The 12,079-nt window shown below is 17.7% G+C and overlaps 3 protein-coding genes across 3 annotated transcripts; 2 read left to right on the top strand and 1 right to left on the bottom strand.

Moving 5' to 3' along the window:
- Positions 1-960: 960 nt before the first annotated feature.
- Positions 961-4,551, top strand: PGAL8A_00533100 (conserved Plasmodium protein, unknown function; the record flags this gene model as incomplete). Its single annotated transcript, XM_028674174.1, has 5 exons — positions 961-1,606; positions 1,707-3,923; positions 4,044-4,195; positions 4,382-4,460; positions 4,535-4,551. 5 exons carry the CDS (start codon positions 961-963, stop codon positions 4,549-4,551), a joined length of 3,111 nt encoding a protein of 1,036 aa, XP_028530554.1.
- A 1,412-nt stretch (positions 4,552-5,963) lies between these two features.
- On the top strand, positions 5,964-8,477 carry PGAL8A_00533000 (triose or hexose phosphate/phosphate translocator, putative; the record flags this gene model as incomplete). The annotated part of the gene is made up of 10 exons (XM_028674173.1): positions 5,964-6,668; positions 6,833-6,905; positions 6,980-7,105; positions 7,188-7,225; positions 7,395-7,456; positions 7,556-7,689; positions 7,797-7,838; positions 7,984-8,094; positions 8,201-8,271; positions 8,385-8,477. The coding sequence occupies 10 exons, from the start codon at positions 5,964-5,966 to the stop codon at positions 8,475-8,477; spliced, it is 1,455 nt and encodes a 484-aa protein (XP_028530553.1).
- An 895-nt stretch (positions 8,478-9,372) lies between these two features.
- AP2-MU (AP-2 complex subunit mu, putative) lies at positions 9,373-11,127 on the bottom strand (the record flags this gene model as incomplete). The annotated part of the gene is made up of 1 exon (XM_028674172.1): positions 9,373-11,127. One exon carries the CDS (start codon positions 11,125-11,127, stop codon positions 9,373-9,375), a length of 1,755 nt encoding a protein of 584 aa, XP_028530552.1.
- Positions 11,128-12,079: the final 952 nt, after the last annotated feature.

Below are 12,079 nucleotides of genomic sequence, written 5' to 3'. Positions count from 1 at the left end.
AATATTATTACTTTTTTTTTTTTTTTTTTTTTTTTTTTGTTACATATTTTAAAAATTAAAAATTATTTTAAAATAAAATTTTTTTTTTTTTTTTTTTATTTTTAGCATAAAGAATTTTTTTTTTTTTTTATAAATATTTTAAAAATTGTTAGATTTATATTAAAAAAAAATTATTTAAATATTACCATTATGAAAATTTTATTAAATACTATTTTAACTGATTTTCTCTTAGATTTAATAAAAATAAAAAGTTTAGAAGAAATTTAAAAAAAATTTTGATAATTATTCAATGTATAAAAATTTTAGATTTAAAAAAAAAAAAAGGTTAATATATATCTTTAAATAATAAACATCCCTAATAAAAATTTTGCGTGTAAAAAGATTTTATACGTGTAAATGCATATATATTAGTAGTTTTTTCTTGTTCTATATATTTGATAAAAATTTTGAAAAAAGAAAGATATTAGAAAAATTTAACTATAATTTTTTAATTAACATATTTTTTTTTCCTATTTATATATAATTATAAATTAAAAATAAATTTTAAGTATATTAGAATTTAGTTATATATATATATGTGTATATAGCAAATGAAAGGAGAATCAGGAATTTAATAATATATAGACTTTTTATTTTTTAGTTTGTTTTTATTTAATATTTTAATTTTAATTTCTAAATATTCTTTGTAATAAAATAATATAATGATAGTTTGTTATATTCACTCATAAAATTTTATCGTTTATTTATTTTTTAAATTAATATTGATTTTTTAAAATGATACAAAAGAAAAAATTTGTATATAATATTTGCAAAATTTAAAACTCATTATCATTTAGAATATAAGAGTAATTTAATATAATTTTATTATATATATATATATATATATAATATATATATTAAAAGGATTTCTTTTATTTTCCTACCATTTTTCCTTTTTTATGTATTTTAAATAGTAACAAAATGGAGTACGGTAATGGAAATGACAAGATATTCGACTTAAATTCAATAAGTAGAGAAAAATTAGAGTTAGTTGAGGTTTTTTATGATAAAATGAAAGATACTACAAATGCTAATGCTTTATATTTATATGCATTACAAATATTTAAAATATGTAATATACATAATGAGTTGCCACGTTTAGTAGTTTTTGGTCAGCAGTCTATGGGGAAAACAACCCTCTTGGATTTTATTATGGGTGGCCCAATGGGATATACTAGCACTGATACAGGAACAAAACAACCTATAGTTATTATATTAAAACCAAGTGAAACTAATAAAATAGAATGCCATTTAAATAAAAAAAAAGTAAATATTGACGACTTACATGAAAAAATGAAATCCATAATGAGTAATTTAAATGAGTCTATTATATCAAAAGAATTAGAAGTAGAAATCTCTATACCTGGAGGGATTTATGCTACATTTGTAGATTTACCAGGAATAAAAGATGACTCAAAAGCAGGATCAGAATTAACAAGAAAAATTGTTCGTAATTATGTTCAAAATTTTCCTAATGATATTTACATTTTAGTTAAAAAAGCATCAGACGATCCAGCTAATTGGCCATATCATTTAAGAGAATTCATATTAAAACCAAGACCGTTAGGTATCTTATTTTTTAATAATCTATATGAATTAACATATTTACATAGTTATTATATATATGTGCATCTATATATTTATGTATAATTTCTACATTTCAATAGGATTAGGATTGCAACCAAAACAGTGCATAGTAGTTGGTACAAGAGCATTAGAATTCTTAAACAACGAATTAAATAACATTAAAACATTATCAGAGTTGTACGAAAGAGTTAAAAAAAGAAGTATTATGGATAATAATGATAATATTTTATCTTTATATTTACTAGAATTGTTTTCTATACCTATTGAACAAAAAGAAAAAAATGATTTTATGACAAATAGAATTGCCATGTATTCTAAAATATTAAATGGAAGAAAAAATGTATTAGATCTATTATTAAACAAATTTGAGAATGATTGCAATGACTCTATTAAAAAAGAATTAATTGATTGCTTTGATGTGGAAAAATTTAAACAGGAAGTAAATAATAAGTTTATGAATATATTAATACAACAATTACGTAAAGTAGAAGTAAAATTAGAAAAAAAAAAAGCCAAGATGGAATTTTATAATAAAAAATTAGAAGAATTATATAATAAAGGAAATATATTAAGTATTAGAGAACAAATTAAACTTTATATACGTGAATTAGTTAATATAATATCTAATTTATTAACAGGTAATTACCCAATTCTAAATTTACCAAAAAATGGGGAGAGTTTTTTAAAAAAATATGGTGGAACTTTGATGGATAATTTAAGGGATGGAAATGATTTGGCTATAGAATTATTTGAAAAAAAAGGATTATATGATGAAAATTTTTTAAATGCTCTACACGAAAATTTAAATAAATATTATAGCATGAATGATTTAAATAAATCATCATCTGAATTTAATTATAATATAAATGACGGCATAAATAATTTAAATAATAGTCTTGATGGTAGTAATCATAGCAACAGAGAAATTTATGATAATTTCAATGATATAGAAAAAAAAAATAATGAAAATAAATCCTTGTTAGTGGAAGGCCAATTAGTAAGATTTATTTTAGCAAAAGAAGAAAGTAACATGTTTGGTATAATTCAAAATTCATCAACCGATGTAAAAAGTAAAAATATTTTAGTTACATTTTATTTTAGGAATAGTAATACAGAAGAACAAGTACAAATTAAATCAGTTGAAAAGGATAGATTGACAGTTATAAAACCTGTTGAAACTTTAAATTGTGATGCATCTTTTTTAAACGGACAACTAGTTTGGTACAAGATGGTGAGAGATGATGGATGGGTAGGTTTTGATAAAGCTGAGATTATAAAAGTGTTTAATAATAATAGTAAAATAAAAGATGTTCTTATAAGAAATATATCAAAAAATGATGAAATTATATCCATAAAAATTAGTGATCTTTATATGGACTATGTAAATGATGAAACCAAAAATGATTCAAAAAAAGAAAATGATGAAGATATAATTAAAAAAATAGCTGGTCCACATAGTGATTTGAAAATACTAAATCAGTTAGCTATTACTTATATTTGCAAATGGTTAAAACATAATATAGCTAAAATTGAACCAGAAAAAGAATTTTCTGATGAAGTATTATTACAAATGATGAGAAGTATTCATAATATTGTTGATCAAAGCGATTGGAAACCATTAGTAGTTGATTTGCTTCAAGCTAATATTAGTGGTAATATTTTGCATTTAACTAAGTTAGCTAGCTGTTCAACCGCTGTAGCATTGAAAAGAGTTTTCAAAGCTGCATTAGGAGAAATAAATAGAAAAATTAAAAATAACTACATCGATGAAAATATATATTTATTAAGTACAAACACCAAGTTTCTTGAAGAGTTAAATCAGGCGTTACATAATTTTTGCAATGAAAGAGCTATTATTTGTTCTAATGAAATGAAGGATATTGTTTTTGAACAAACATATGCTGTTCATTTTGAAATAATTGAAGAAATATTTGATGGGTGTAAATTATTTGAAGATAATTTTCTTACACCAAATGGTGTTAAGCCTACAATGTCTATAATTAATAAAAATGTTAAACAAAATTTAGCTTATAGAAATCATCAATTATCTTTAACAGATATTAAAATAAATAAGAAATCGAAATCAAAGGAATTAATACAAGAAGAAGTTAAGTTACAATTTTGGGCTATTAAAATGCTTATATCCGTTCCGCTTGCTACTAAAATTTATGCACATTTCCTTAATAATGTTTTACCAAAAAATAAACACTTAGCAAATATTTTTGATTATTCAATTGATTGTGAGAGTTTTTTAGAAAAATATATACAAAATAAATTACTAAATAAGGAAGTAAATGGTATTTTAAAAAGCATACTATACAATAGTATATAATATATATGAAAATATATCAATATAGTTTTTTTTTTTTTTTATACCTATTTATGTATGCATAATTTTACAAAATTTTTTTTTTTAGGGGTTTTTGTACCAGTAGATGACAAGGAATTAATGATTCATTACAATATAATTGATAATAGAGATAATATTTTAAGGAAAATTGAAAATCAAAAAAGACTTAATCAATATTTTACAATTGTTTCAAATTCTATTAAACTACTAAAAAATAATGTAAATAAAAAGAAAAACCATTTTATATATATACCTATGTTTAATTCACAACCTTTATAATGTTGATATTTGATTATTTTTTTTTTTTGTGTTCATTCCTTCTACAAATAATTATAGCTGTATCTTTTTTTTTTTTTTTTTTATATATATAATTTCTCTATTAATTTTTGTTCATTTTTTTTTTAGTTATCAAAGGAAAGCACATTAGACTTTGTAACAAAGTTAGATTTTAGTCAAGAAAATAAAAAAAATTGGCACAGATTAGGTACATAATAAAAAAATTTAATTTTTTTTAATATGATGATTATTTTCTTTTCCTCTCCATATTTTTTTTTACAGATTCCTATGAAGATTGACCTTTTTATTATCTTTTTCTATGATTTTTTTTTTCCGCCATTATATTTTTAATTGTCCATATAAAATATAATAAATATATATATATATATATATTTTTTTTTTTTTTTTTGTTCTTTTTAAATACTGCAATAGGAAAATTATATATATATATATATATATAAATATATATATTTTTTTTTTTTTTTGTTTTTTGTCAAAGCATGTACGCTTACATTATATATTCATTTTTAAAAACTAATAATAAAATGCCTATAATTTAATCCATAGAATTCTTATATTTCTTTTTTTTTTTTTTTTTTTTTTTAATTATATAATTAACTCATTCACATTAATTTTTAAGTTACACATAGAATATTATTTTTTATAAAATTTTGATTCAATAAATATTTTTCTCTTTTTATCTATATTATAACATGCAATTTAAGAATTACATTTTTTTCTTTTAAAACGAAAAATATAAATACAAATCTGTAAATTTTGTTAAGGTAATGAAACTTAACTAACAAAGCTGATAAAAAAATTAAAAAAGAACAAAATTCAAATAATTTTCATATTTTCCATTTAAAAAATAATTATAAAAAATGAAAAACAAACTCTTACATATTATATTAAACTTTTTTTTTTCTCCGTACTATATTTGAAAATTATTTATTTTAAAACATTATTTCTATTTTCCTAAAAATTTTTTAATAATTATTATTATACATATATATTTTTATACTTAAGCTTTTTCAAAGAATATTTTAAGATAGTAGTATAAATTTTTTTTTATCATATTTTTTTTTTTTTTTTTTTTTTTGATATTAATTTTTAAATTTGTTTAATAATAAATATCAAAAAAGAATTGTATAAAAATAAAAAAAAAAATGTGTTAAAAACTGAATAAGCGTTTTTAATTTCATATTAATATTTTTCTTATTACGAATTTATATTTTTTATTTTTCAAAGAATAAATGTATTTTAAAAAATTAAAACATAGGAGGTTTTAAATAATTATGTATTTTTTTAAAAATATGTTAAGATAATTTTTATTAGTTAATTAAAAACTTTTCAAAATTTTTTTTTTTTTTTTTTTTTTTTTTTTTTTTTTTTTTTTTGTTTCAGTTTTATTAATAGCATATAATAATATAAATCATATATATATATATATATATATAATTAACTACTTAGTTATGTTATTTATTAGGGTCTTTAAAGATGTTATATTTATATTTTTTATGTTAATTTATTAAATTTTTTTTGATGGATAAAAATTTTTAATTTTGTTGAATTTTTTTTTTTAAGTAATTAATTCACATTTAATAAAATTTTTAATATTAAAAATATCAAGAAAAATATATATATATATGTATATTCATATATTTATGTGTATATATATATATATTAAAGGTAATATATGAAAAGTGTAATTATGATGAAGTCTCTTATAAATAAATATAATAAAGATGAAGAAAAAAAAAATAATATAATAAATAAAAAAAATGATATTGATATAGAAAATTTAACTGTCAATGGAATAAGTATAAATGATATAAACATAAATGATATAGAAGAAAGAATAATAGATACAAATGAAACAAAAAGAAAGAAAAGTGGAAATGCAGTTGAATATTATTTATTTGATGTAAGATCATACAATAGTAATTCTAACATAAATAGTGAAAATTTTGTAGATTTAAGTACTATAAAATCTAGTTATTTATCAGAAAATAGAAAAAAAAAAGCAAAGAAGAAAAAAAGTAATTATATAAAAAAGCAACTTAAATTATATAAAAAAAAGTATAAAATTTTACCAGAACATAATCTAGATCAGGATACAAATTACGAAGATTCTATAAAAAACGAAAATAAGAATTATAAAAAATATGATTTAAAAGAAATAAAAGAAGATAATGGGAATAATGATTTTATACAACCAAAACATAAAGATTCTTTTGATGTAAAGAATGATGTGTTTTTAAGTGTTATAAAATTTATTATTCTTGTTTCCTCTATATTCTCATTAGGATCGTTCAGTACAACTATAACAAAATATATTATTTTTGTGAAAAAATTTAATTATACCCAAATCGTAACATTTTTTGAATTTCTAATTATGTATATAATATTAAGAATAGTAAGCAAAAAAGAAATTTTTTTTAAAAAAAATTAACTCCCTTTTATTAAAATGTGTAATTTTAGTGAAATTAATTGAATTTCTTACATATAATTTCTTTTATTTCTTTTCTTGTCTTTTCTTTTTTTGTAATATAAAAATATTCTTGTATGAATTAAATATAGGTTATTTTCTTTTTGAGAATGAAAAGTTCAACAGATTTATCGAGGAGGGATTATATAAAATATATCATTTCAAGTAATAAATACAAAAAATTTTCCTCATGTCTATTGTTAATTTATCCATATTTATATAATTTTATTTTTTAATAGTTTCAGCATTACTAGGATTAAGTGTTATAACTGGGAATAGTGCATATTCATATTTAGAAATTCCTATTATTTCAGTTTTTAAATCAAGTTCTCTAATATTAATATATTTTTTATCAATCCGATTTGGTTAATTGTTTTATATTATATTTTTATTATTTATTAAAATAAAAATTATTCCTTTTTTCTTAATTTTAATAAATTTTAATAGGCTTGAAAGAATTCAAATGTTCCTTATTATGCTCAATTGTTAATAAAAAAAAAAAAAATAATAAAAATAAAATGATATAAAATTATAAAGAAAAATATTAAATCATATAAAATGTCTTCTTAATTAAAATAAGATATATATATATATATATTTAGAAATATAAGATTTTATGATTGAAGAAAATTGCTTATATTATTTCATTTGTAGCTTACAATTTTAATGGGGGTTATTATGAGTATTACTACATTAAAAATAGATAGCTTTTTTGGGTATTAAAAAAAAAGAAAATTAAAATTTAATATAATACTCTTTTTTCTTGTCTAATTTTCTCATTATACATTATAATATTATAATTTGTATTTCCTTAGCATATTTCTACTAGTGATTTCAGTTATTTCATCTTCATTTAAGTGGGTCTTTACGAATATTTTATTAAAATCAACAACAATTAAGCCACATATAGTTCTACTACATATATATCAAGTGGCTATACTTATTATACGTAAGAATATGTATATTTATACATATATATACTGTTATATTTTACTAAAATATTTTTTTTTTTTTTTTTACTTAATGAAAATATTAATTATTTTTTTTTATTTGAAGTGTTACCAAGTGTTTTTATTGATTTAACCAATATTATTAAAGGTATAGGAAATTAAAAAAAAAAAAAAAAAAAAAAAATGAAATTTTTGTAAAGTTTATATTATTAAAACAAGTTATCATATTTTTTATTTTTGAATTAATATTTTATGTTTCATTTTTATTTTATTTTATTTTTTTTTATTAATAGATTACAATAGTAAGGCTTTAACTATTGATCAAATTTATACATCTATGATACTAGTAGCTCTTGGTGCTATAACGAGTATATTTTTAATTTTAGCTGAATTCACATTGATATGTAATACAATTAAAGAACAATTGAAATTTTTATTTTCTACTAAAAAAATATACTTTATTAAATATATTTCTATGATTATATTCCTTTTCTTTTTTTTTTTTTTTAGCACATACTTCATCTGTCACATTAAGTATAGTATTTATTGGAAGAGAAGCAATTATTTTAATTATTGGATCGGTAAATTTTTTTTTTTTTTGTTAATTTTTTTTGTATTTTTTATTGTATCTTATATTTTTTAATAATTATTACTTTTTTATAAATATATATCATCTTTTTCTTTTTTTTTCAAGATATTTTTTGGTGAAAAAATTAATCTTAGTTCATCTATTGGTATAGGTATATCTATGATTGGTACAGTTTTGTATGGTTATGCATCAAAATAAAATGAATAACCAATCAGTGACATTATAATAAATTATTTTTTGAGTTATATTGTTTTAGTAATTTGTGCATGTCTATGCAATCAAATCATAAACATAAATAAATTTACTTAATATATATAGTAATAAAAGGAAATAAAAAAAGTTTCATTTCTATGTGTATAATGGTTTTTATTTTTAATATGCTACTTATTTATTTATTTTTTTTTTTTTTTTTTTTTTTTTTGTTAATTTTTTTATTATAATTTTACATTAACTTTATAATGTATTACTATTAAAACATTTTAAATAAAATTTTCAAAAACAAATACCATAGTGATATATTAATCAAATTCTTCATTTTTATGTATATGTAAAAGTGATGTAATAGTAATAAAGAGGATACATATAAAAAAAATTTCTATATAGAAGCAATATAAGAAACGGACAATTGATCAAAATCTTTTTACATAGGATAAAAGATAATATTGATCATAATAATATTCATATATAGGATGGAAAAAATAATTAAAAGTAACAAATAAAAATCATATATGAAAAAAATTATTTCTCTTAAAAAATTTAACTTAAAAAAAAAATTATATCAATTTGTAGATATAACTATATTATTAAAAATATAAATTTAAAAAATATATATATATATATATAAAATTGAACCATATAAGTATAGAAAATTCAAAAAAAAAAAAAGAAAATTTTTAAATTATGCATAATAATTAATAAAAAGAATAATATGAAAAATTAAATAATATATATAATTAATGAAAACCTTTTTTTCATTAAATAAGAATAAAATATATGTACATTATGGTAAAAGCAGAACATTTAAAACAAATAAACATGGCATATATATAAAAAAAAAAATATATAAATATATGTATATATATATATATATACACTATTTATATTGATATATACCGGATTCCGTTAAGTATTTAATCCATTTAATTATTTTATAATTCGATTTTTCGAAAACTTTTAAATATCGTATATACATACCACTTGAAGTGTACATAGGAATTTTAAAGCTTAACGTTATTGGCATCTTATACGTGTTTAAAAATTTGACGGTATTCATATTTTTAATTTTATGAACTTGTAAAACGACCTTAGAAAGATTATCTACTTTTTGTGTATTATTAATATTGGAATATATTTGGTTTTGATTTTCTAAAGTTAAATGTATTTTAATGTTATGTTCACTTGAACTTAAAAATTTTTTAATTCTCCATGTTACTACACTTTCAATATTATTAAATTCTGCCTTCCCTATTGATTTATAATTAATTTCAACATTTTCTGAAAATTTATATATTGGTATTTTTATAATAACGTCAGTAGCGTACATAGAGACTTTATAATTTGATTTAATTGTAACTGAATATTCATATTTGTTGGTATTTTTATATTCATCATAAATATTTTTATTATTATTTTTTAAGTTTTTTAAAGAAAATTTTCTATCTAAATTTTTCACATATTGAACTATTGGATTATATATAGCTATAATATGAAAGGGTATTTGTATATTTTTTGTTATAGTATATTTCATTAATTCGAATGATCCATCAGGAGGAGTAAATGTTATAATTTTTGTATTTTCATACTTAGATAAAGTTACACAATGATGAAAAATACAATTATCAATGATAATTTCATCATTTTCCTTTTCATCATTAATATTATTTTTTTTAATATTATTTTTACTTGTGTTATTTTTTAATAAATTATTATTATTTTTTAATAAATTAATTTTATTGTTAGTACTTAATTCACACGTAGGCATACCTGATAAAAAACATTTTAAAGTTACCTTTCCATTTATATGGGCATATATTAAATTATTACTATTAATTGTTACATTTAATATTTCTAAAATATCAATATATATTTCATTCTTTTTGTATAATATATTATTATTTCTCCATGTACAATTTCCTGTAATATAACTAAAATTATTTAATGGTTTGTTATTATTTATGATTTTGTTTTTTATCCTATTTAATGTTTCTTTTCCTATATACTTCAATTTATTTTTTTCATTTAACTCATAACTACTACTATTTTTTAGTGTATTTTTTTTATATGCATCTTTATTATTTGTACTATATTTCATATTTGAATTATCTTTTGTATTTTGTATGTTAGAATCATGAACTATATCTTCAATTACACTATTCATATTTAACAATTCATTACTTAAACTTTGAAAATATTTAGATGTTTTACTATAATACTTGATTTTATTAACTAAACTATTTTTTAAAATATTTATTTCTAATGTTTGTGGATAGCCATAATCAATTATTTCATCACATATTTCATATATTAAGACAAAATTATTAACAATATTTATCCCTGATATGTCATTATTAAAAAAATAATTTAAAATTTCAATAAATTTATATATAAAATTAAAAATCAAACATATATTCGAATTATTTCTTGTCAAAACTGTTATAATTATCTCATTTATTATTACATTTATAAAAAATACATTGTTTATTTCTATTATAGGATTTTCAAAAAACCTTTTTGTTTTAATATATTTATTAACATATTGGCATAAATCGTTTTTTCTAGTTGCATCTCTATAACTTCTCTGTATTAATAATTGCCCATTTATATAAAAAATATATAAAGCATCAATCATTTTTCATTTGTATCAATCTAAAATTTATAAATTATTTTTTATAGCATTTATTAATTTTAAATTAAAATGCCTTACAATAAAAAGTATGTCAAAAAAAAATTTAAATATCTTCATATATTTAGATTGAATATATGCAAAAAAAATAAAATAAAAAATAAAAACAAATTGAGCATTTTTTTTCTATGAATAAATATTATTAATTTTTTATAATATAAAATATTGAATTACAACGAAACAGTAAATTTTTCTAAAATAGGAAAAAAAAAAGTTAATACTATATAGACTGTTATTTATTTTGAAAAATGTAAAGGCAAATATTAAAAAATATAAATAGTATTAATAATTATATTTATAATTATTTCTAAATAATATTAAAATATCTAAATAAATTTATTCTTCTTATATATATTTTTTAATTTAATAATTAAGTAATAATTTGATTAATATATCACTATTTGAATTATGTAAACTTTATTCTCTATATTAAATATATCCTCCTACATATTTATGTTACTTATTTTATTTTTTTTTTTTTTCTTAATAACGATTAAAAATTGTGCATGTCTGTGCATAATATATTTTCTTAATAAAGTATATGTTACTAAAATATATTCATTAAAATTTAGATAAAATTTAAATAAAAACAACATTTAAAAATGAGAAATCATTTCATTATATAAATAAAATATAAATAAAAATAATATAAACATATTTTTTTTTTTTTTTTTTATATATATATATAAGAATATGTAAATTAATGTAAATTAATTTAAATTTTTTCAATGATTTATAATACATTATAATTTTGCTTTATTCTCTTTTGTAATGTAATAGCAGTGCATTTAAAATACTGGAAATAATATAAATTTATTTATAATAAACAAAATCAAATATCAACTAAAATACAGAGTTTTTTTTTTAATATATTTTCCAAAAAAAATATATATTTTTT

This window comes from Plasmodium gallinaceum (assembly GCF_900005855.1).
Source record: "Plasmodium gallinaceum strain 8A genome assembly, contig: PGAL8A_v1_152, whole genome shotgun sequence".
Taxonomy (NCBI): Eukaryota; Apicomplexa; class Aconoidasida; order Haemosporida; family Plasmodiidae; genus Plasmodium; species Plasmodium gallinaceum.
The sequence above is the reverse complement of the archived record's forward strand: the minus strand, read 5'-3'. Positions and strand labels throughout refer to the sequence as shown.